We start from the raw sequence: 24,450 nt of genomic DNA, 5'->3' as shown, positions 1-24,450 counted from the left end.
GTGTGATAAAACGGGGCTTGGTTTGATCAGAGAAGAATGCAGATGAGCACAGGGCTTCCAGTCTTGCAATATCTCTAGCTTATGGAGTCAGGTTTGGGCAAGGCTGAAGGGACCTAGCCCCATATTTCAGAGGAGTAATCTGAGACTCCCAGGGGTGAAGGGCAGGCTGGCCTGGAGCCCTGTGCTCCGATCTCATGCTGTGGAGTGAATGACGCTGTCGGGCACCATGTGCACTGTTGAATCACAGCCCTCCACCCCTGTATGCAGTGAGACTGCAGAGTCTCTCGAGCGTGGGCCATGAGACGCAGGTGTGTCCCCGCATCTAGGCCTCCCAGGGCAAAGCTCAACATGCTCTCCCTCTCCTGAGGTCTGACCACCCCACCTTGCTCCTTTCAGATGGCTTACCTGAAGATGCGGTTCGTGTACATCTCGCTGGTGGTCCTGGGAGCCCTCTGTTTGTATTTTAGCATGTACGGTCTGATTCCCTTTAAAGGCCAGCCATTTGTTTTCAAGAAAGAAAGAGGCAGCTTCCTCCAGCTTCCAGATATCAACTGCAGGCAGGATCCCCCCTTCCTTGTCCTGCTGGTGACCTCATCCCACGAACAGGTGTTTGTTCGCACGGTCATCCGCAACACATGGGGAAAAGAAAGGGACGTGCTTGGGAGGCCAATCAAAACCTTCTTCCTTCTGGGAGCCACAGCCAGTAAGGACCTGTCCAAAGTGGTGGCGCAGGAAAGCCAGCGGCATCGCGACATCATCCAGAAGGATTTTGTGGACGCTTACTTCAACCTGACCCTGAAGACCATGATGGGCATAGAGTGGATCCACCGCTTCTGTCCTCAGGCGACGTTTGTGATGAAAACGGACTCGGACATGTTTGTCAACGTCTACTACCTGACCGAGCTGCTTCTCAAGAAGAACAGAACCACTCGGTTTTTCACCGGCTTCTTAAAACTGAACGAGTTTCCCATTAGGGACAAGGCCAACAAGTGGTTTGTCAGTAAATACGAATACCCATGGGATAAGTACCCGCCCTTTTGCTCGGGCACCGGCTACGTGTTCTCCGGTGATGTTGCGAGTCAGGTGTACGACGTCTCCGACAGCGTCCCCTTCATCAAGCTCGAAGACGTCTTTGTGGGACTCTGCCTGGCCAAGCTGAAAATCAGGCTGGAGGAACTTCACTCCGAGCAGACCTTTTTCCCAAACGGGTTACCCTTTTCCACGTGTCGTTTTAAGAAGATTGTGGCCTGCCATTTCGTCAAGCCTCGCAACATGCTGAGCTACTGGCAGGCTCTGGAGAATTCTCCGGGAGAGGAGTGTCCAGCTGTCTGAGGAGAGCCCGGTGGCACATGGGGACACGCTGGAGACGACCCACAGTGATAGTTTTGGAAGATCTTCAGCTGAGGATCGTGGGGGGTGCAGGGAGAGAGCGAGGCGGGAGGAGGGAGAGTCAGTGAGGGTGATACCCTGTAGCACTGCACGTCTGACCAACCACGTAGGCCTGAATGAAACCACGTGGTGCCCAAGCAATAACAGATGCCATCTCTTGACTACCTACACTACTGTGCTAAGCGTTTGATGCACGCCTTCCTTTTCCCGTTTCCAGGATCAGTGTCCCCAGGCAGTGGTGGGTGACGCCACCCCCATCTTACACACCAGGCCTCAGCAGCTTACAGAAATGCAGGGCCTTGTCCCCAGGCCCCCCAGCCAACAAACGATGAGGCAGGGATGGAAATCTAGTGCTGTCAGAACCCAGGCGCAGCCCCTGACTCGGCCTGCCCCTCCATCGCACCTCCCTTGGCGGGGAGTAGAGTCCAGGAGGGTTCAGAGGGAAGCCGGACGGTGGCATCCTTCAATCCCTTTCCAAGAGTCCCTTCCACCTGAGCTCCCAGTCCTTGTACTTTTAGTGGTGTCACTGGGGTGAAGCAACATGCCCCCAGCTCCTTCACTCACTGCATGGATCCAGCAGGGATACTGAGTCCCTGTGAGCAGCTCGGCACTCAGCTCATGGCAGAGCAAGCACAGCCCTGGCCATAGCCCCTAAGAAATGGCCATCTCTAGACAGAAACTCTGTTTTTATAGATTCAGCTTAGAAATGGCTACAAAGCCTGACCTATTGAGCAGACTTCTTGGCCACACTGCTGACCTCCCTGAGGGCATGCCATCTCCTCTGAACCATCTGTTTACTCAAATACCCCTGCTCTGCAGTTCAGGCATCCAGGGTCACACTGGAGGGCAGCTGGGCACAAGGCTCGGCCTGTGAAAGATTCTGGGAGCTTTTCTGGGAACTCAGGTGGGTTTAAGACAAGATGCCTTCAAGGAACCCCTCAGACACTGAGCGCTGAAATGAGCTCTGGCCAAGGGGGGCTTGTCTTCCTGTGCATGCTGCCCATGCCTGACCCAAACTCATCTTTGAATTTCTCAGGCAGCCAAGGAACAAGTGAGTTGGTGGAGTGGAGACTCACTTTCTATTTCCTTCTGCCTGGAGGCTTGTAGAAGCCTGTTCTGTAGGCTGTGGAAGCGAGGTCCTGCTTGGCAGGAGCCTTTACCCATTCGGCCGCTGTGGGATTTCATGCAAAGTTGCCCTGCTCCTGGTTGCGGGAATGGTTGGTTCTTACCTTTTACTTTACCTGACTTGACTTTACCAGCGCTCAGAGTGAAGGGCTCGCATGGCTGGGTAACCCACCAGTGTTGGACTAAGCTCCTACCTGAGCCCAGGAGGACGTATTTGCCACACAATGGCCATGGCCACATTAGCTTAAACAACATCCCTCATCATCTGCTGCTTCTCTGCAGATGCGTTACCTTATCCTGGCTGCTCTGAGCATGCTGAGCCATGTTCAGAAAACCCTCCTTCCCAGGGGGCAGAATCAGGGACAGTGCTCACTTTCTGAAATCTAGATTTTGTGGGACCCTTGGTCCTGTGGAAAGGCTGCCCCTGATTTGGAAGACAATGGTGGGTGGCTGTTGAGGATGAGGGAGCTCGTGGGACTGGCAGTGGGGCTGGTTCCACTGGGTGTCCATCCTGTCTGGTGTGTGTGTCCCTGTGTGCACTGGGCTTGGTGGGCTCGGTGTGGTGGACTCAGGATCTGGCCTTCTCTTCAGCCTGTAGCTCAGTCGTAGGGGACCATGAGCATAGGCATGGCTCTGTGACCCCAGTCGGGTACTTGGGCCAACGACGATAGAAATGAGGTGGGACCCAAAAGTCAATGGCACCAGCAGGGCTTTTCTGGGGTGACAGCTTGAGCTGAAAGAGACCCAGCACCCACAGAGAGCCATTAGCCTCGCTTCCCTGGGCAGAGGGGGTGTTTGGGAACATTTCCACCATTGTTCCCGCTCCTGGCCCTTATGCTCCTAAGGGACATAAAAGTGCCTCGTCCTGATTGGCTGATATTGGCAGGCCACCTAGTAGCTCGTGTTTTTGGAGCTGAGGTTTTTCAGGTTTGTGGAGCCTCTGTGTGTTCCCACCTCAACAGGAAATGGCCACGGCTGTTGTTTTAAGTCTGGCTCGTGTGGGGTCAGACCCTCGTTCTGCTCTGTAAGAAAAGCAGTTCAGGAAGTGCTCCCGGTGGTGCATGATGATGTTCATCTGGGGCTTGTTCCTGTGGTGCCAGATCATCTCTTGTCCCCCCTGAGAGATTTCATCCTCCTGATTTCTCAGGGGGAACATGGATGGAGGTCTCCTCTCCTATAGCTACATCGTCAAGGGGTACTTGGGCCAACGATGATAGATAGATGGTACTTGGGCCATCTGCTCATCAAGGGTGTAGACACTGCCTATCATTGGAGGTCATGGCAACGTCTTGTTATCAGATCTAATTCTGATGTGGGAACTCGGTTCCCGGTGGATATGGGTTGAATCCCCATGGGAACATCAGCTGAATGTGGGGCTGTTGTAGTCCAGAGGACACGAATTCGACAAGTAGATTAAAGAAGCATGGCCCAAATAGAAACAGCAGTAAAATGGCCACTCGGGGCACAACGCAAGGCAAGAACCAGGTGACACTGGCAGGTACTCCTTAATGAAGTCCCAGATGGTTTGGGTGTGGGGTTCTTGAAATTATATAGCCAGGAGGCCAGTTGGAGGATGATGTTAGCCCATTGTTCCACCTCTCCAGAAACATGAACATAGAAACAAGATGGATTTGCAAGGGTACCTACTTGTCCTTGCTCAGCCAATAAATAGTCTAAGGCTAATTGGTGATCTAAAACCATGGAAACCAGAGTCTAATGATTTTATTTTATTTTGTTTATTTTTAAAAAATATTTTATTTATTTATTTGAGAGAGAGCACAGAGGGAGGGGGAGAAGCAGAGTCCACCCCCTGAGCAGGGAGCCCCATGCAAGGCTCCATCCCAGGACCCGGGATCATGACCTGAGCCGAAGGCAGGCACTTACCGACTGAGCCACCCAGGTGCCCCGAGTCTGATGATTTTAGATCAGCTTAAACTCCTGTCCAGTTTCAGCCATCACTGTGGACACAGTGGCTGTGACATTTTGTGTGATAGCATTGGTGTTATTTCCCTGGCTGGTCCCATCAAGGATCCGACCAAGGTGACGATTTTGGCTTTCAGCAGTCCTACAGCTCACCTGGACCTTTGTGGTGACAGCTGAGTGTTATATGGGTTATTGGAGAATTTTAGAATATTTTCAAAGGGAGGTGCAACATGTCCCACAGCCTACTTGCCTCTAGTCTTATTGGTATCAAGACATTGAACTTGTGTCCCCTTCCCATCTGCCAGTCCTAAGAAGACTGTTCGTTAGCTAGACACAGGTCTTGGGGAGGGAGAGGTGGGAGCTGGGGGAGGTAAGTTGTTGTGGGGCATCTACAGGGAGTGCTTGTCATCATCCGGGTCTCCATCATCAGGAGTGGGATCTACCTGTGGCCCCGTGTGATGGTCTGGGTGACTGTGCCACCAGGGCCATATCTCCTGGATCTTATGTCATGTTGTGGGTGGTATGAAGGGGGCTTAACTACACCTTTTGATGGCATTAAGTATGCAGGCTCTTTTGGCAGTTAGATGACAAGTGCAGGCCCCGGCAAGGATCACAAGAGGTGTCATGTGGGGGCAATCTGGGATCTACCTTGGTATACCGGGTGGTGGCTGATGGATTAAAACATTTTGTTGGTGGATGTGAACTGGGTTTGTGTGAGATTTACTGGCTCTGTAAATGAGGTGGGTTTGGACTGGGGACCACTCTGTAGGGCAGCCCCACAAACATCTTTACGTGCCTCTCCATGGACTTGTTCATGACATGCCCAGCAGTCTGAGACCATGTTTTTTGTAATTTGGAACAAAAGATTTTCCTCCCCCTTTCCCACATTTTGCTTACACCATATTACTATCAGAGAAGACATATGCACCAGGACTAGAAGGGACATGGTTATTTATTTATTTATTTTAAATAGATTATTTATTTATCTTTAAATTTTAACCTAGCAAGGACGAAAGAGGTGTGAAAGGCCAAGAGAACAGATCCAGAGCCACCCCAGGAAATGTTTAGACTAAACAGGACCCTTTACACAGCAGGGGCAAACCAGGTGTCTTCCAGGGAGTGGGGCAGCTCGAAGGAGCAAGTGTATGGGAGACACAGATGCAAGACAGGGAGGTGATGGGGACCACGATCACCACATTCTCCACCTGTCTTTTGAACAGGTATTTCAAAGCTTCAGCTGGTTCACAGGTGTAGGTGTGGTTGGCCAGCAGGTCCTATAGAAATTCAGGGGGACAAACTTAATCCTAGTGAGACCGACCCAGTGGGGTAGTCCTTCCAGCCCTGGGGTGGTGGGAATGGCCAGGATTCCCCAGTAGGGTCCTTTCCTTTCCATTTGGGTTGGAGTTGGTCTCTTGTGATCCCTCTTTCCACGTTGTAAGCACCGCTTGTTCCTTGGGCCCGACCTTTGGGAGGACGGAGGGATCCGGGTGGGATCTGGCAGGATTTTATTGCCACATCCCTGGAAGGCCTGTGAAGTCTCACTTCTGTTACCCTGGCAGTGAAAGTGGCCCCACTGTCACTCTTGGGACGTGGGCAGCCCCAAATCTTGGGATGATTTCTTTTAAAAGATATATGTACACCTCTGGAGCCTTTTCTATCCTCGAACAGAAAGCCTCTACTCAACCGGTAAAAATGTCTCTAGACACATTTATAACGAGCCTTTGGAGACATCTGAGTAAAATCAGTGCCCGAGCCCCCAGAGCTTATCTGTTGGGGGATGCGGGTTCCAGCTCCGACTGTGTTCCTGTCGCCACCTCGTCTGCTCACGAGGGTAGGAAGCTCTGTGACGGTGTGAATTGGGAGGCAAAGTGATGCTTTTCCTATGACACTCAGCCTTAGCTTTGCACCAGAACCCACTGGAGCCAGGCTGGTGGCTTCACTCTTGGGTGTCCAGGGACGAATGACTGATGGTGAACCCCATCTGCCAGGTGCTGTGATGAGTGCACGACATGCATTACATCCTTAAGTGCTCGAAGCATCTCTACGGGGAAGGGTGCCAGCGATGGCCCCACTTTACAGATGAGGAAACCCCAGTGGCAAGAGGGCCAGAGCTGCTCGCTCGAGGTTGCAGGCACAGCTGAGAGGTTGCACATTTAGGGTGCGACCCCCTCCCAGGCCGTCCGCCGGGCCTCTCTCTGTGAGCGGGGTGCAGGAGCTCATTGCGTCATTGCATGGGTGGCTCAGGCTGCAACTCCACACGCCCACCCACCAGGGTCTGAGCCCCGGCTCTGGGCCTTGCTCTGGGACTAGGCTCTGTGGCACCAGCCCCTCTGCATTTGCACCTGATTCCAGCTCTTCCCAGCACCCGCACGGGCCCCCACTCTGCTGGGTCACCCCAGAAGCACACAAGCCTGCTGTCATTTCCACCTGAAAAAACCCATCAACAACCTTTGCTTGACACCCCCTTTTCTCTGCAGCTACTGCTCCGTTTCCGTTCCCTTTGCAGTTCAACCCTCCCCCCCCAAGGGAGATCTATGTGTTGTCGTCTTAAATCTCTCCCCCCTGTTCTTTCTGAATGCCCCCCATCAGGTGTTGCTGCCCCCTCCACCAGCCGGTTCTGACCAAGCTCTCTGAGGACCTGCGTTGCTGGTCCGGGCTGGGTTCTTGCCCGACCGAGGGCTGGTCTCTGGCTTCAGGCCAAGCTCCATCCCCAGCTTCCAGGATGCTCGGCGCTCTTGGTTCCCCTCCCACCTCCTGGCCGCTCCTTTGCCTTCTCCTTTGCTTGGGGCTCTACCCTCAGATTGTCTCCAGAAGCCGACCTCTTCCCACCACCTCACCGCTGCCACCTGCCCAAGCCCCTCACCTTGCACCTGCCTTCCTGTTCCTGTGGCGGCTCTTGGGTGCTGCCTCCATTCCCACCATGGTGCCCCTTGGGTCTCCCCACAAAACAGCACTCTTCAAAAATATGGATCAAAGTATCTCACTTGTCTGCTCAGAGCTCCCCATCTCTGAGTAAAAGCCACATCTTTAATATCGTTATCTGCTTCTGTTTGCTAACCTTGTCCCTCCGTGCTCTCCCCTTCCTGCCACCCTCGCCTTCTTGTGCAGCACCACCCTTCTAGCTGCACTGGCTTCCTTGCCTTCCTGGAACAACCTAGACACGCTTCACCAGCCGCAGGCCTTTGCACTGGTCGTTCCCTCTGCCAGGACTACTCTTTCCTCAGAGTCTCATGGCTCCCTCCTTTGGGTCCTTGAAGCTTTTGGTCAGACATCACCTTCTGGGTGAGGCTTACCTTGCCCCTCCCCACATCCCCTTACCTTACCCATTGCACTTACCAATTTCTAACAAAATATATAACATCTATTTATTATAATATATTTCATTTATTGTTTTATTTTGACCCACTTAAATGAGAGCTCTGTGCAGGCATGGATTTTTGTTTCCTTCGTTGACACAGTAAATCTTTTATTTCTTTTTTTTTAATCAAGTGGGCTTCATACCCAGCATGGAGCCAAACACAGGGCTTGAACTCATGACCCTGCGATCAAGAACTGAGCTGAGACCAAGAATCGCACACTTAACTGACTGAGCCATCCAGGCGCCCTAGTTGCACTTCAAATCTTTAGCACAGGTCCTGGCACATAGTAGATCCTCAACAAGTATTTGCTGAATGGAACTGAAATGGCCTTTATGGGAGCTGGTTTTAGAGGTGAACAGGAAAGCCTAGTCTGGAAAGCGGAGGATTCTTTAATTTTTTTTTATAAATTTATTTTTTATTGGTGTTCAGTTTGCCAACATATAGAATAACACCCAGTGCTCATCCCGTCAAGTGCCCCTCTCAGTGCCCGTCACCCAGTCACCCCCACCCCCGACCCACCTCCCCTTCCACCACCCCCAGTTCGTTTCAAAAGGGGAGGATTCTAAAACAGCTAACACCACGGCTCCCAGCAAATCAGTAAATGAGGAGTGTGCTTTTACTGCAAACTGTGACCTGAAAACCTAGAAGTGCTTTACAGCAGTGCTTCTTGACCTCACGCTCCCTCCTCTCTTGATAGTGGAAGACCTCAGACACTGGGAAGCAGGGGGGACCCTATATATAATACCCTCCATGTGCCCGCCCTCCAGCTTCTACATGCCAACCAGTCTCACTTGACACCCCTTGACACCTCCCTTCCATCTCTTTTGATGCTTATAAAATCTGCCTGTTTTCCTCAACTTCGTCCAACTTTTATTTATTTCTATTTTTTTTAAGATTTATTTATTTAGTTATGATAGACACACACAGAGAAGCAGAGACACAGACAGAGGGAGAAGCAGGCTCCATGCCGAGAGCCTGACGGGACTGGATCCCGGGACTCCAGGATTGCGCCCTGGGCCAAAGGCAGGTGCCAAACCACTGAGCCACCCAGGGATCCCTATTTCTATTTTTTAAAGATTTTATTTATTTATTTGAGAGACAGAGAGAGGACAGAGGGGAAGAGGGAGAGGGAGAGAGAATCTCAAGCAGATTCCTCGCTGAGTGTGGAACCTGATGTGGGACTTGATTTCACGACCCTGAGATCCTGACCTGAGCTGAAAGCAAGAATTGGACACTAAACGGACTGAGCCACACAGGCACCCCAACAGTGTCCAGCTTTTAGTCCCAGGAGAATGAAAACAGTAAGCCAAATTGCAGGAAACACAGAATCACTAACGTGACTTTTCAGGCCTACTGTTTTCTGAATATAAATAACTGCATACATGGCATCTTCAAGACATAAAGGCCATGCTCTGGATTGGGGGTCATTTTTCAAAACCAGAGCTACAAAGCAATGTCTGCTCTCTTGAGCTGGGTGGATGAATTCCGTCTGTGGGGCCCCCTGCCTCGTGTCCGGGGACCTGGCCAGCCCACGTCTGAGGAATGGGGACAGGCCATGGGCTACTCAGGAAGGGTGTCACTGGACTCCTGCACCTCATGGGTCTGTTTTGACTCCACTGAAGGGACTTAGTTGCTGAAAGCCAGCCCTGGCTCAGGAGGCAGTTTCCCTGGTCAACAAACCTGTTGCACAGATTTCAAGGACCGTGTTGAGTAACGGAAGATTGGAGTTTAATTGAGTACATGCTGGGTGAACTAAGAAGCTACATACGTGCTGTGCTGGGGAACACATCATTCTTTTTTTTTTTTTTTTTTTAAAGATTTTATTTATTTATTCATGAAAGACACAAAGAGAGAAAGGGAGAGAGAGGCAGAGACACAGGCAGAGACAAGCAGGCTCCATGCAGGGAGACCGAGGTGGGACTCGATCCCTGGTCTCCAGGATCACACCCTGGGCTGCAGGTGGCTCTAAACCGCTGCGCCACAGGGGCTGCCCGGAACACATCATTCTAATATGACAGCAGCAGCAATTGTAGACCATCTTAATTTTACAAACTGCAATACCTGCCCTTTATTAAGTTGCTGAAAATTGTTTCCCCTGCTCTCCTGTCTCAGAGAATCTGAGATGAATCACGTCAGTCATTTGGGTGGGAATCCTGATGCCACGGACTCTTTGCAAAGACGGCACTTTTGTCCTCGCCCTCATTGAACTCTTTCTTAGACACCTTTACCCACTTTCAACATCGTCCACACATCCCGTCTCATACAGGATGCAGACTCGGGCTGTTCTCACTTCCTGGCGTGCTCAGGGGTGACCATCTCCTCTGACAAGGTCACCTGTGTCTCAGGTTCTTACCCTGGAAGCCCTGTGATTCTCTAGGTTTTCTTTCCTGTTGTCAGGGCACACATGGCCTGTGGGTCGAGGTGGTCCTCGCTTCTCCAGACAGTGACACCTGGAATAAAAGGTGAGAAAACCGTTTCAAATGCAAGAAGAATCTCTTTGCTTGTGGACATAAAGAGGGTTTGGAACTCGGTCCCATTCCCCTCTGTTTATGCATGAAAACCAAGATTTGCAGTTGGTGCTTCAGCTCAGCACTTGGAGGGACCTCCTTATGCTCAGCCTGACACCATACCTCCTGTGCCATACTGCTTCTCTCTCTCTCTCTCTCTCTTTTTTTTTTTTTTAATAATTTTTTAATTTATTTATGATAGTCACAGAGAGAGAGAGAGAGGCAGAGACACAGGCAGAGGGAGAAGCAGGCTCCATGCACCGGGAGCCTGACGTGGGATTCGATCCCGGGTCTCCAGGATCGTGCCCTGGGCCAAAGGCAGGCACCAAACCGCTGCGCCACCCAGGGATCCCCTCTCTCTCTCTTTTTTATAGTCAAAGTACTTATTTCCTACTTTTCTTAAGACACACCGTTGGAGCCTCATAGCCCTCTGTGTAAAAAGAGAGGAAAGAAAAATCCAAACCAGCAACCCCTGTCAGGCCTTCTCTCCCTGAGCGTTAGTCAGCAGACCCAGTAACATCTCCTCTGGAGGACCGCCAAGGTGCACGCAATGCAGCACAGCTACAACCAGACTCCCAAGCCTGGTCTCCAAGATTGGAACTTCCTGGTCTCAGGAAAGGCGCCACTACCCACATGTCCATTCAGTTCAGGCCAGGGGTCACCCTGGCGACTTTCCTCTTGCTCACTTCACCCTGCATGTCTGATGGTTGCCACTTCCTGTGGACCTGGCCTCTTCTCTCCATGTCCACCACTGGAACCTCATTCCCGGCCACCCTCTTCGTTCAAGTGGACTCATGCTGCGTCCTCCCCATTGGTCTCCTGGAGCCAATCATGCTGCCTTCCAACCCATCCTCCACTTCACATCTAAAGTAATTTTTTCAAAAAGCAGATCATGATTAGGGAACTCAGAGACCCAGGGGAGCTGAGTGATTGCTTCTGGGTACCTGCTTTCTTGTCCGTGAGCTGCAGGCCATTGCAGAGGTCAGACTGGTGACCCCCAACCCCAGGATGTCAGGAAGGAAGGTCAAGCCGAGGTTCTTGGCTGTGGGTTTTGCAAACAGCTTTAACTAGTTAGCGTAAATACACAGGTCAAGAAGGTGATTGGGGCATCAGTTCTCTCGGCAAGTTAAAGAAGCAGCATTTGTTCAGCACCTTCTTTGTGGACAGATGTTGTGACCCATTTCCACAGAAGCTGTTCTGTCCTAGTGAACCCTCACAACTTTTGGGGTCCCCATTGTTGTCAAGATTAACACCTTGGATGTTAGACAGACATGGCGGAAACCCGATCCCTTGGCTTTCAGTGTGTCACCCTTCTCCAGGGCATGATTGGTGAGTCCTCCCATGGGGCATCCTAGGTTTTCCACGGGAACCCAGGGCTGGCCCCACCCAAAAGGTCTGCCATCTTGTCCCTCTGCCTGGGGACCACTTCTTTTCTGAGTGTTGACGCACATCTCCATCTGCTCCTTCCCGGTCCTATTTGACCTTCTGGAACTTGGCCCTTTGTCATCTGTGGCATTCCCAAGAATCTCCTGTGTCACTGAGTCCTCTTACCTGTTCTGTTCTAGTCCCTTAGGCTTCCCCCTAAGAGTCTGGTTCTAGACCATGAACCCTCCAGACCAGTCCAGCCTCTAGTTCCACCTCTCTCACTACCTGAAGTCCTGGTGAAACAAGTCATCTCTCAACATTCCGGACATGCTGCCTCTCCAATGTGTGTGTGTGTGTGTGTGTGTGCATGCGCATGTGGACGTACGTGCCATGATCTGAGGCTCTAAGTAGAGGCACCACGTTCTGTGGCAGTCGGTTTCCATGTGCCATCTGCCTTCCCCAAGAGTCTGGAAAGGTCAATAAAAGAGCAACCTGATGTTTGCTTAGTTGGGATGTACAACAGCAGGTGTGCCCCTGGTGTCCTCAGCATTGGGGCAGCAGCATGGAGCTTGAGAGGTCACTTATCAACACTGTACAATCGGTCACATGCCTGTCACATACTATGTGCCATGTGCGTGCTGGTGTCTTGGAAACACAGACTGTGGGACGATCCACAGTCACATTGTTTAGAGGTTGTCCTGGACTCGACTTTCAGCAAAATGTTTAAAAAGAGTGAAATAACAGTGAAAGAGATGGAGCAGCCTAGTGACTTATGGATGTGTTTCTTATAAGCCAGAACTGCATGCAGTGCCATCCAGACTCCTCTGCCCTGATACACAAGCTGAAAGGGACAGCCTGGCCTTGTGAGGCTCGTGGGCTGGCCACACTGAGATCCTATGGCTCTGTGATAGGGTAAATAATTAACAAGCCCATTTTACTATAACAGATGCTGTGCCTTCTAGTTTTAAAAATAGATGAGAAGATGCTTATCTTTTCTCCATGTCTTCCATTTGGAAATATTTGTTTTCTCATGATTTTTTAAAAAATAGCACATTATTTATTTATTTATTTGAGAGAGAGAGAGAGAGAGAGAGAGAGAGAGAGGTGTCATAAGCAGTGGGGAGGGGCAGAGGGAGAAATTGATTCCCCACTGAGCAGGGAGCCCCATGAGACACTCTATCCCAGGACCCTGACATCATGACCCAAGCTGAAGGCAGATGCTTAACTGACTGAATCACCCAGACATCCTCATGATTTTTTTTTAAAGAACTATTTTTTGGTAGTTTTCATATCAGGACTTATGTTTTTAGCTATTTCCCAGAGACTGTAAACTTCTCCAGGCTTACTCTTTGCTCTGTCTAGGTCCCTGGCATGGTGCGTGGTAGAGAGGATATACTAATAATTACTTAATGGGTTTTTTTAAAAAGATTTATTTATTTATGATAGACAGAGAGAGAGAGAGAGGCAGAGACACAGGAGGAGGGAGAAGCAGGCTCCATGCAGGGAGCTCGACGTGGGACTCGATCCCAGGACCCCAGGATCACACCCCGGGCTTAAGACGGCAAACCGCTGAGCCACCCAGGGATCCCCACTTAATGGGTTTTAAGGCAATTTCCCGAGGGATATCCTCAGGCAGAGTGGTGAACTGGAGTAGAGGAATTAAGTGAATTGTCAGGTCCCTTCCAACACCAATTTTTGAAGCTTTTTTTTTTTTTTATAGATTGTCATTGTCATTTATTTTTATTTCTGTTGGTTCTACAAGACTCAAAAATCTGTATGTGAACACTAGGGAACTTTATCACAGGCTGAGATGCATTTGAAATAAACTCTCAGTTATGTCTCTGGGATATGAAATGTGGTTGTATTCTCTGTTTTGAATATAGCTGGAAAGATTTGTAGCTTGTGGCCTCTGGGAACTCAAAAGCATGAGGTCCTCTCAATTTTCCTGCTTTTCAAGTAGTACTACCAGGAAAGGACCCCTTGCTCTCAGATTGGCCCTGAAACTGAGCAGTGAAGCTGCGCACCCCCAGTGTGGGGCCAAGAGCCATGAAGGGCTTGTGAGCACTTGAGAGGAGGAAGCAGGAATATGTCCTAGCATCTGCCAATTGCAATACTGACAAACAAAAAATTAAATTTTAATTTAAAAAAATTCCTTCTGTGTCAGACTTATCAACTTAAGGTATAAGTAGACAAGTCACTTTCATAGCCAAATGTGGTTTTTGGGATCCCATTGTTTTGCATTGTCATTTATTCTACTATCTCCATTCTGTGGTTTAAGAGATGAGTGCCTGACACATGAGAATGTGGATGGTCAGTGTGGCATCTCCACAGCCTAGCCCAGAGCTCCTGTCACGCACCTGCTCCTGGGTGGTCAATGCCAAGTCCATTGTCTCAAGGGATCTGTCCTTTAGGCCCCAAAGAGATAAAGCAAAGAAGCAGCGAGGCCCTTCATTAAATTCTGCTATGGAAAATATCGGGTTGGGAGAGAATTTACTTATTTTACATCTGGTCATATGAATCGTCAAGGAAAATGCACCATGACTGGAAGTTATTGATGTTAACCAAGGAGACTCGGTGGTCAAATTTTGCTTTTCCTAAAAGACAAGAAATAAAAGTGAATTTATATGTTACTGAATGATATTTGAAAATGTCTCTCTGTATTTTAGGGAGATTAGACTCATGTCATTTTTCGGGAGTGGACATATGTATTTATTTATGATTTATTAATATTTACCTTTAATAAAAATTAAGATATTAAAATGACATATTGTACTTGGCTGGTTGGAGATTGATGTGATAAACTCTTTTTCGCATTGGTGTTTTCTATATTTTGTGCTTGGGAAAATAGTTTTAAAATTTGACTTGGATTTTAGAAAAATACTTTGGACAATGTTGACATACTTCTCTTCGTAAGAGTTGTGGATTTCTTGTTTTCCTGTATTTTGGAAGTAAAGAAACAGGGGTCTGACTCTTGGAGAGTTTTTAGGGGACCAGGGTCTGGGTGGGTGGTGAGGGGTGAGCTATCCTGGGGGAACCATATGCCTAAGACATGAGGAGGTGGGAATCCGTCTAAATTTTCTTCCTCTCCAGTACATTTATATTTTTTGAAAGCTGTCGTTCAAGTTTAAGAAATCAGGCCTTGCGAATCAAGAGCTTTAGAATCTTCATGGTAACTATCTCTGAGATATAGGTATAGATTGGATCCTTGATCTTTCAAAGTGTCATTTAATGGAAATAAAATACAATAGATGAGTTTTTCTTTGACTTCAGGATACATTTGCTACAATTCTTGTGGTACTGCACACCTGAAATCACTATCTACCCCTGCTTCTTGCAGCCTGTCTCAGGTACAAAGCAGAAGTTGGAGGGGCCAGGGAGGGGGTGCAAGGCTGTCCGGGAGCCTGGGGTGCCTGGTGATGGGCAGAGAAGGGAATGTCTTCAAAGGATGCATGACTTGCTCTTCCCAATCTTTCAGCCAGGCTGCCTTCCTACCAGTGACAATGTGAGGTGTCTCTGGTCCCCTCAAAGGTCTGCCCTGCCTCACTTGTTTCTGCTTCCCCTTACAGACCCCACTCACTACTTCCTATCCCGTCTGCAACTCTAGTTGCTCCCTCCCTTCTAGAACATTCCCACAGCACACAAACATTCTCTCACTTCCCACTCAAAGACAACCTTCTAGACCTCCCTCTTTTTCTAGTACTGTCCCCTTTGTCTATTTTTCCTTAATTGGAAAATCTCTCCAAAGTGGAGCCTTCCCACCACCACTCCTCTCCAGCTCCCATCTCTCCTCTACTCTATGCAGCACTGAAAGAGTTCTGGTGGAAGCACCACTCTCCTGGCTAGCCTACACCTGCGCTGCTGGGCCCAGCCTTCTTCTTCAGGCTCCCTCCTCTGGCTTCCAAGACCACACAGCCTGCAGTGTTTCCTCTCAGCTCACAACCTGGTCCCTCTTTCCTGTCTCCTTCCCTGGGTCAACCTCCTCTTCTCAACCTAGTCAACCAGCATTTGGAGCACTTCAGGGCCAAGACCTCAGATCTCTCTCCATCGTCTCCATTGACACTTGCTCTATGTCAAATCACCCATTTCCTGGTGTACTGGTCTGCTAGGGCTGCCATAACAAAAATATCAGACTGGGGGGCTTAACAATAGAAATTCATTTCTCACAGTGCTAGAGGCTGGAAGTCCAAGATCAAGGTGCCAGCAGATTTGGTTCCTGGTGAGGCATGCTTTCTGGTTATGCTTTTGTATGGGAGAGAGAGAGAGAGAGAGAGAGAGAGAGAGCTCACTTCTCTGGTGTCTCTTCTTATAAGAACAGTGATCCTCTCATGAGGGCTCCTCTTTCATGACCTCGTATAAACTTAATTACGCCCCCTCAAAAGGCCTACCTCCTGATACTATCAAAGTGGAGATTAGGGCTTCAGCATAATAATTTGGAGCAGAGCGGGAAGGTGGTAGGGTGATGGGTAAGGAAGGACATAAACATTCAGTCCACACCAAAGTCATACAGTTAGAAACTAATCCTGGAGTCCTAACTCCAACCTCACTGCCTAAAGCCTAGAGTTCGATCAGAGTTAAAGGTATGCATTTTCAAGGAGTTTTCCAATACTTTACTGAGTGACGATTACTACACATTCATGTATCAAATTTTTGTTGAATATTTATTGTGTGCCAGAGTTCCTGCCCTCCTGGAACTTATTTTCTATTAAAGAAAACGGTTGGTAGACAGGCTTTCACAGTACAGTGTGGTAAGGCTGTGATCAGTTCCATGCTAGATTCAGTGGGTGCACACAGAGAGGGCACTGAGTGTCTCTAGAGGGACCAATAAAGCTTTCCAGAAGGTGAAATCTAACCTGAAGCCTATTAAGATGTAGCCACTTGGGAGGAGCAGAAGGGCCCAGGGAGAAAAACCCAGGAAATGCTGAATGTGAGCAGGAACATTGTGAGCTGGGCACTTATCTGGCACCAGAAGCAGAGTCCAAAGGGGTAGGACCAAGAATAAGACTGTCTCAGTTCTTAGAGGTTTTCAAATATTTTGCCTCATACTTTCTCTTTCAATATTACTTAGTCTATAGTTGAGTTTCCTCTTTGAAATTTGTAATATGTCTGCTGCTTCATCAGCAGAAAAAAAATAAACCGAGAAAAGTAAATACAATTAATAACTCATGGTAATGGATGTTCATGAAGCCCTATGTGGACAAAGGGAGGAATAAGTCTCTTGCTCTCTTTCTCTTTCATGGAGAAGGAACATTGATAAATACTGACCTAGTTTAGGCCATGGAATAAATGTTAACAAACACCACAAGAATGATCATTATATGGACTACATTTTCTGACCATAGTGCAATATAAAAAGAAATGAATGTAAAAAAAACCCTACCGCCTCAAAAAACCACTCTTCTTTCCTATTATGTATTTGGAAATTGAAAAACATGCCCCTAAAGAATTTGTGTGTCGAAGAGGCCAAAATGGATATCACATTGAATAATGAGACTGAATACAAATTTATTTAACCTATTAAAACTTATGGATGTGACTAGGGCTAACAGTTTGCAGCTATGTACAAGGGGACCTGGGCAGGAGCTTGGGACACTAAAGCTTTATCAAGTGTGCCCCACAGTGCTGAATGGCATATGCCCAGATGAAGGACAACTTTTCCTCTTCCAAACCAAAGCACCAGTAGCCAGGCTCTGCATCCAGAAAGTTGAGTCCACCCAAAGAAAGCAACTTTTGAAAGTTCTCACAAAGGGGCTAGTAGAGGCCTGGATGAGGTTGAAACAGGACTAAGAAGGAAAATTGTAACCCCAGAAGCATATATTTAAAAAGAGGGACTGAAAATGATCTAAACATTTGGTACAAAAATAACAATAGAATAATTGCAGAAAAGTAGTAATGATAAAATAATTATTAGAGCAGAAAGCAACAAAATTAAAATGATACAGATAAGTACAAAACACTCAGACATTTTGACATTTTGAAAGTGCTTTTATAAAGAGGTATATCTTTTTGGTATAATGATTAAGAAAAAGAGAACAAAGCAGCAGACATATTAGAAACCTTAAAAAGGGGCAGCCCTGGTGGCCCAGTGGTTTAGTGCCACCTTTGGCCTGGAGTGTGATCCTGGAGACCCAGGAACGAGTCCCACATCAGGGTCCCTGCATGGAGCCTGCTTCTCCCTCTGCCTGTGTCTCTGCCTCTCTCTCTCTGTGTCTGTCATGAATAAACAAATAAAAGCTTTAAAAAAATAAATGAAATCTTAAAGAGGAAATCCAACTATAAATTAAGTAGAAAATGTAATATTGAAAGAGAAAGGGTGAGCCAAAATGTTTGAAAACATTTAAGAAATGAGCCAATTTTCTAGGAAAATAATTACAAAAATTGACCTGGGGAGAAATGGAATTATGTCCATATGTAAACATCTGACTCAATTATAAAAATTATAAAAATCATAGGGCCACCTCATCAAGCACTTCCAAGAGTCAACAACTTTTATGGTATAAATTATTCCAGAAAATAGAAAAAGGGGGACCCCATTTTCCAATGAGCATTAAGAAGCTAGTACAACCATGATACTAAAGCTTGACAGGCCCAGTAAAAGAAAGGAACATTATAGACCAATTTCACCTATAAAAATAGGTGTAAAAATAATAAAAAAAAAAACCATTACTGAAACGAATTTGAAGTATGTTAAAAATATAGAGTATTTAATGTTATAAAGTATGTTGGTAAAAAAACAAAGTATGTTGGCGTAATTTGCGTTGATGGGATGTAACTTTGACTCTTGGAACAGGAAGATCTAAAATAATAGCAACTTTAACAAGATAGAATTTTATGTCTCACATGGAACTCTAGGCAGATGGTCCAAAGCTGGTATGGTGGCTCATGATTAATAGTCACACAAGCTCACTTGTTGCCTTGCCCCCTTCAACACATGGCTTCCATCTTGTCATCCAGATGGCTGCTCCAGCTGCTCCCTTCAAGATATATTCCAGCTAGCAGGAAGGGAAGAACGGTCAAGCAAAGAGCATGCCCCCATCCTCCCTCCCCATCCCTTGAAGGGCAAGACATGAAAAGCACACACACTTCTTCAAATCACAGCTCATTAGCCAGAATGTAGTCACATGGCCACATCTCGCTGCAAGGGATTTTGAGAAAGTCATGAGTGGCAATGTGTCTCCTGTGATTTTATTGCTATCGAAGAAAAAGAACAGATAGTAGGGAAAAACTAGCTTCCTCTGCCTCAAAGGAAAAAAAGAAAGATTCTCTCATTAAATGCAGATAAAGTATTCAATGAAATTAAATAGCTTTGTATCAGTCACCATTCTCTAGAGGAACAGCATTCTCTCCAGGGTATATTTCTACTCAAATCTGTATATTGATAGAATACACACATGCACACACATACACAGGCTTATTTCAAGCAATTGGTTTACATGATTGTGCAGGCTGGCAAGTCTGAAATCTGCAGGGCAGGTTGCCAGGATGGAAACTCAGGCAGGAGCTGAGTTTGCAGTATTGAGGGAGAATTTCTTCTTCACCGGACACCTCGGTGTTTGCTCTTAAGGTCTTCAACTGATTGGGTGAGGCCAACCCACAATCATTGAGAGTAACCTACTTAAAATCAACTGATTGTACGTGTTAACTACATCTGAAAAATACCTCCACAGTAATATCTCAGTGCCTTTAAAAAATATTTTATTTACTTATTTTAGAGAGACAGAGAGAATGAGCTGGGGCAGGGGCAGAGGGAGAGGGAGAGGGAGAGGCAGACTGACTGCTGAGCAGGGAGCCCAATGTGGGGCTCAATCCTGGTTCCCCAGGATCGCAACCTGAGCTGAAGGTAGACACTTAACCAACTGAAATGCTTAGGTGCCCCCAGTTAGTGTTTGATTGGATAACTGGGAACTCTGGCCTAGTTAGGCTGACATATCAACCCTCATAACCCTCATGTGAAACAGACAAAAAAAAAAAAAAAAAAAGCAAATCAGGATTTGAACAGTATTTCCTCAACCTGATCAAGGTAATTGTGTGCATATTGGTATCTTTTACTCAGTATTTGTGCACACTTTTAGGCTATCTAGCATCTGCATCCCCTTCCTACATTTAGGGAATCTCCTTTCTGTGAGCCTCAGTGAGAATCTAGTACCATATCCGACTCTAGAAGCTCCAAAGGCCAGATTCTGCCGATATTTCCCACCCTCACCCCAGCCCTGCCACTCTGCCGTAAGCCCAGCTGATTGGATGCACTACCAGTGACCCTGATTGCAAATGGGTTTCACAAAGAAGCGGGTCTGGTGTGGGACTCTCTATGGTGGCAGGTGCAGAAGCATCTGGCCAGTACCCTCACTAGGCTGTTCTTGGAACATTCCCTGCGCCCTGGGTTTCCACATAATTTCCCTTGGTTTGCATCCATTCTCCATGTCTGGTTGTTGAGACTTCTCATTGATTATATTAGGAACCTGATGTCTCTTTGTTGTTGTTTCTTCTGTGATAAGTTTAGCTTGAGTCAATTTCTGTTATTTGTAATCATAAACCCCAATTGATCCCTATAGAAAGCTTACAGCAAAAATCAAACTTAATGATGAAATGTTAGCAGTACTACCTTTAGGGCATGTTTCTGAACCAGAGGAAATATCGCTTTTCCAGGGACATTTGGCAATGCCTGGGGGTAGTTTTCATTGTCACAACCTGCAGGGGCAGGTGCTATGTGATGGCATCTAGCTTTTAGAGAGTAGAGGCCAAGGATTCTGCTAACCCTCCTATAAACTGTCAATAGTTTTGAGATTGAGAAACCCTGCTTTAAAGTAAGAAATAAAAAAAAATAAAGTAAGAAATAGGACAAGGAGGCTTGCTTTTACTGTTTTTTTTTTTTTTTTTTTTTTTTCAGCATTATACTGCAGGATCTGGAGAGCACAATAAAACAAGTGAAAAAGAGATAAGGACTGAAATGGCAAAAATAAAATGTTTATTATTTGCAGGTAATATGATTGAATATCTGAAGATAATATTCAGAAACACTAGTAAAATCATAAACAGCTGATCGAGGTTGCTGGATACAGAGTCAATACACATAAGTCAGTAACATACCAACAACAACCACTTAAAAAGTAATAATAACTCTCTGTGTTATTTTTGCAACTCCTTGTGAGTCTCTAACAATTCCAAAATAAAAAGGTTTTAAAAGATAATGATTTAAGGAAGTCCTTTAGCAACAAAATCCATGCTAATTGAGTCTAATTTAATAAAAATATGTAAGAACTTTGTGAAGATTATTATACATCTCAATGGGAGAACAAAATAAAAACTAAAGAATGGAAAGACATCACATATTCATGTTTAGAAAAACCCAATGTTGTAAGATGTCACTTGTCCTCAAATTTATTCATTACATTCAATGTAATAACCACAAATGTGGTAATCTAAAACAATGTACATTTATTATGTTATGGGTTCTGTAGGTCAGAAGTCCAACATGGGTCTCCCTGGGCTACGATCATGGTACCGGGAGGGCGGGCTGCATTCCTCTCTGGAGGCTTTAGGAGAGAACCTATTTTCTTGCCTTTTCATCTTGTAGAAAATGCCTATGTTCCTAAGCTGTGGCCCCTTTCCTCCATCTTCAAATCATCAGAGGCAAGTGGAGTCCTTCTCCTGCTGTTGTCTTTCTGGGTCTTACAAGCCAGGAAATGTTTTCTACTTTTAAGGACCCTTGTGGTGATAGTGGACCTACTGGCTTAGTCCAGGATGATTTCCCAATCTCAAAGTCAGCTGATTAGCAACCTCAATTCCATCTGCAACCTTAATTCTCCTTTGCTATGTAACCTACCATAGTCAGGGGTACCAGGAAGTAAGATGTAGACATCTTTGGGAGACCATTATTCTGCTTCCCATACAGTATATCTTAGACATTTTCCATAATAAAAAGAAACAAAAAACATCTGAGAATAAATACCCCTTGTTGTATCTTTAGACTGTGTTTATAAGTCAACAGCACAACCAGTTAGGTTGGGGACAAAAACAGAGCTTTCAGTTAAACATGGTCCCTATATGTGAGGATCCTTTTTTGCCTAGTTTATTATACGGAGGAGGAAAATATAGATATTGTCATTTCATTATTGTGCAGATTGCATCGAAAGCATTACACAGAAAGAGGAAACATTAACGGTGATGCCACAGGCACAATTTGATTTGCCTAATCTATTGTCTTATTTTCAAAGCAAAGCTGTAACATGGTGAGTTATATAAAAAGAAGCTAATTGGTAAATAAGCTAATTGGTAAAATAATAAATCAATTAAAAATCAATTAATCAAGAAATCAAGAAATCAATTACCATTACAAAACACTTTCATACACAATCTCATTTAATGTCACAACAGCTTTTGGGTTGGGCCGAACAAGTATATTTTTTCCCTTTTGCATTTGAAGAAGTTAATTGAGGCTCAGCAGGATCATGACTTGCTTTACTATATGAAGTCAGTGACATTTCAGTTTATTTTGTTGATTCATCATAACATATCCCATCCTCATTAATTAGCTCTTCTAAGTGTATCAGTAAGAGCTGTGTGCTTGAGTCCATAGAAATCGGTAGCTCTGAAATTGGAATGTTGAGTATCTTTTCTACTTTTAAATTGACGTATACAGGCAGACTTCAAAAAATCAATTATTTTTTCAAAGTGATACATGTACACAGAGTAAAAAGGTTACCGGTGCTTTTTAAAGCTCTCCCCTCTGCAGACTTGATCCCTGCTGCTATGTCTTTGGGCATTTATGTCTACATTTCTAGATAATATGCTTATACCGCATGTCCTATGTTGCTTAGACGTTTTCTGTCATCTTGTCATTACTGTGGATGACGATTTAGTCACCTCACACCTCCTACCACTGTTCACCTCCCTCATCCTCTCATTATATCACAATTTCTGATAAATATTTATTCACTACTACTATTATTATTATTATTATTATTATTCTGTTTTTGGTTTTTAGTTTTATTTAAATTCAAGTTAGTTAACACATAGTGTGTTATTAATTTCAGGGTAGAATTCAGTGATTGATCAGTTGAATATAACACCCAGTGCTCATCCCATCACGTGCCCTCATTAATGCCCATCACCCAGGGACCCTATCCCTCTAGGTAAGAGTCTTTTTGGTTTGTCTATGACCATGTAAGTATCATTAACTGCTAGGGAAAGTAGTGGGCCGTGGTTACATCTTTTTTTCTTATGTGAAAGTTCCTCATACCCACTGGAATGAATATTAATCCTTATTTTTTATTTGCTTAGTTTAAATATGTAGCCACCAAAAATTCTTCCTTTCTCATTCAACTGCCTGTCAATTCTATTTTCCGAATGGCCAAAGGTAGTGGATAATTTTCCTGTAACTTGTCCTGGAGCCTTCTCTTCTGGAACTCTTTTGACCTGGTTGGGCCTGGCTGATTGCTGCCCAGGCTTGCTACACAGCTGGCATCCTGGTCTTGTTTCCTGGAGTCAATGTTTTCCTTCTGTTTGGCTTACCCTCTTCTGTTGATGGAGCACACCCTTCTGTAGTTTTCACAGGAAGGATGCATGGGAGGTCTATTTTTGCTGTCTTGCTATGTGGTATCATTGCCTTGATATTTTGCTCAGTTTCCTCACATGGCTGTTGATAGTTTGATTGGATTTGGAAATGGAGCTGAAAATGATTTCCTTTCTAGTCTGTCTCTGGAAGCAGGCCCTGAAAACTGCTAAGAGTGGTTGCCCTTCCACAGGAACACTGTGGATTTGGCATATAGAGGGCTGCCTTTTTCACTATATAACATTCTGTACTATTTGATTTTATAAAACCATTTGTAGATACTGCTTTATGAAACTTAAAGAAAAAGACTTTAGAAAACAGAGAACATGGCAAATGTGGAGAATTTAAGCTACCTCCAAATTCACCACGTATTACATTATATTTAATATCATTCAAGCCATGTGAGTGATGTGTTCAGTGAAATTTTAGCATTAAAGGGGGTTACTCAAGATTATGCTATTGTATAATCTCAAAAATAGTGACCATAATTCCATGATATAATGGATTCTCATAATCTTGCTATCACAGAGCTTTTTAAAAAAAATTTAGGGAAAAGTACATTTAAACCAAATCTTGGCCATCAAAGTTTGCAGTAAATGTTTTTTTTTTAGATTTATTTATTTATTTTTAGAGGGTGGGTGTAAGCAGGGGGAGGGGAGGAAAGAGAGAGAGAGAATCCTCAGACTCCCCACTGAACATGGAGCCTGATGCCGATTTCCATCCCAGGACCCTGAGATCATGACCTAAGCAGAAATCAAGATTTGGATGCTTAACTGACTGAGCCACCCAGGTGCCCCAATAAATTGGTTTTTAAAGTCTTCCTACATCCTGAAGTTCTCACCATTCCCACTCTCAACACCACCCAAAACCATCTCCACATTAATCAGTGCACTTTTACAGGGCTTTTCTTGGATTTTCACAGTTCAACTAAAAATAGCAACTATGTAGAAAACTAGGCCTCTCAATGCACAATGCAAAACCAGAAAGATGACGCTGGTTTGAGGCTTCACTGTAACACCCACAGTATACTAGAGGAACCTCAAAGAAAAATGAGAATATGAGGGGGAAATGGTTGGATCTACATGTTTTGTGATAGATTTTTGCTTATAAAAAGCTCTTAGCCTTGACCTTTGGCATGAGAACACTTTTAATTATGCAAATATTAGTTGTTAATCTTTCCTGCTCTCCCCAGCAATTATGGAAAATTGACCAATGAGGAACCTCTACAAACGCA

The 24,450-nt window shown here is 45.8% G+C and overlaps 2 protein-coding genes across 6 annotated transcripts in view; one reads left to right on the top strand and one right to left on the bottom strand.

Moving 5' to 3' along the window:
• The window catches only part of B3GALT5 (beta-1,3-galactosyltransferase 5), a 47,864-nt gene extending 33,433 nt beyond the window's left edge, over positions 1 to 14,431 (top strand). For all 5 annotated transcript variants that reach the window (XM_072740546.1, XM_072740542.1, XM_072740544.1 and 2 more), the window contains one exon: positions 397 to 14,431. In XM_072740546.1, coding sequence (XP_072596647.1) covers positions 397 to 1,332 — 936 coding nt within the window. In that variant the 3' untranslated portion in view covers positions 1,333 to 14,431. The remainder of the gene's footprint in view (positions 1 to 396) is intronic.
• LCA5L (lebercilin LCA5 like) overlaps positions 1 to 24,450 on the bottom strand; it is a 280,078-nt gene that overhangs the window by 211,834 nt on the left and 43,794 nt on the right. The window lies entirely within an intron of this gene.

Source organism: Vulpes vulpes, chromosome 15, assembly GCF_048418805.1.
Source record: "Vulpes vulpes isolate BD-2025 chromosome 15, VulVul3, whole genome shotgun sequence".
NCBI lineage: Eukaryota > Metazoa > Chordata > Mammalia > Carnivora > Canidae > Vulpes > Vulpes vulpes.
The sequence above is the reverse complement of the archived record's forward strand: the minus strand, read 5'-3'. Positions and strand labels throughout refer to the sequence as shown.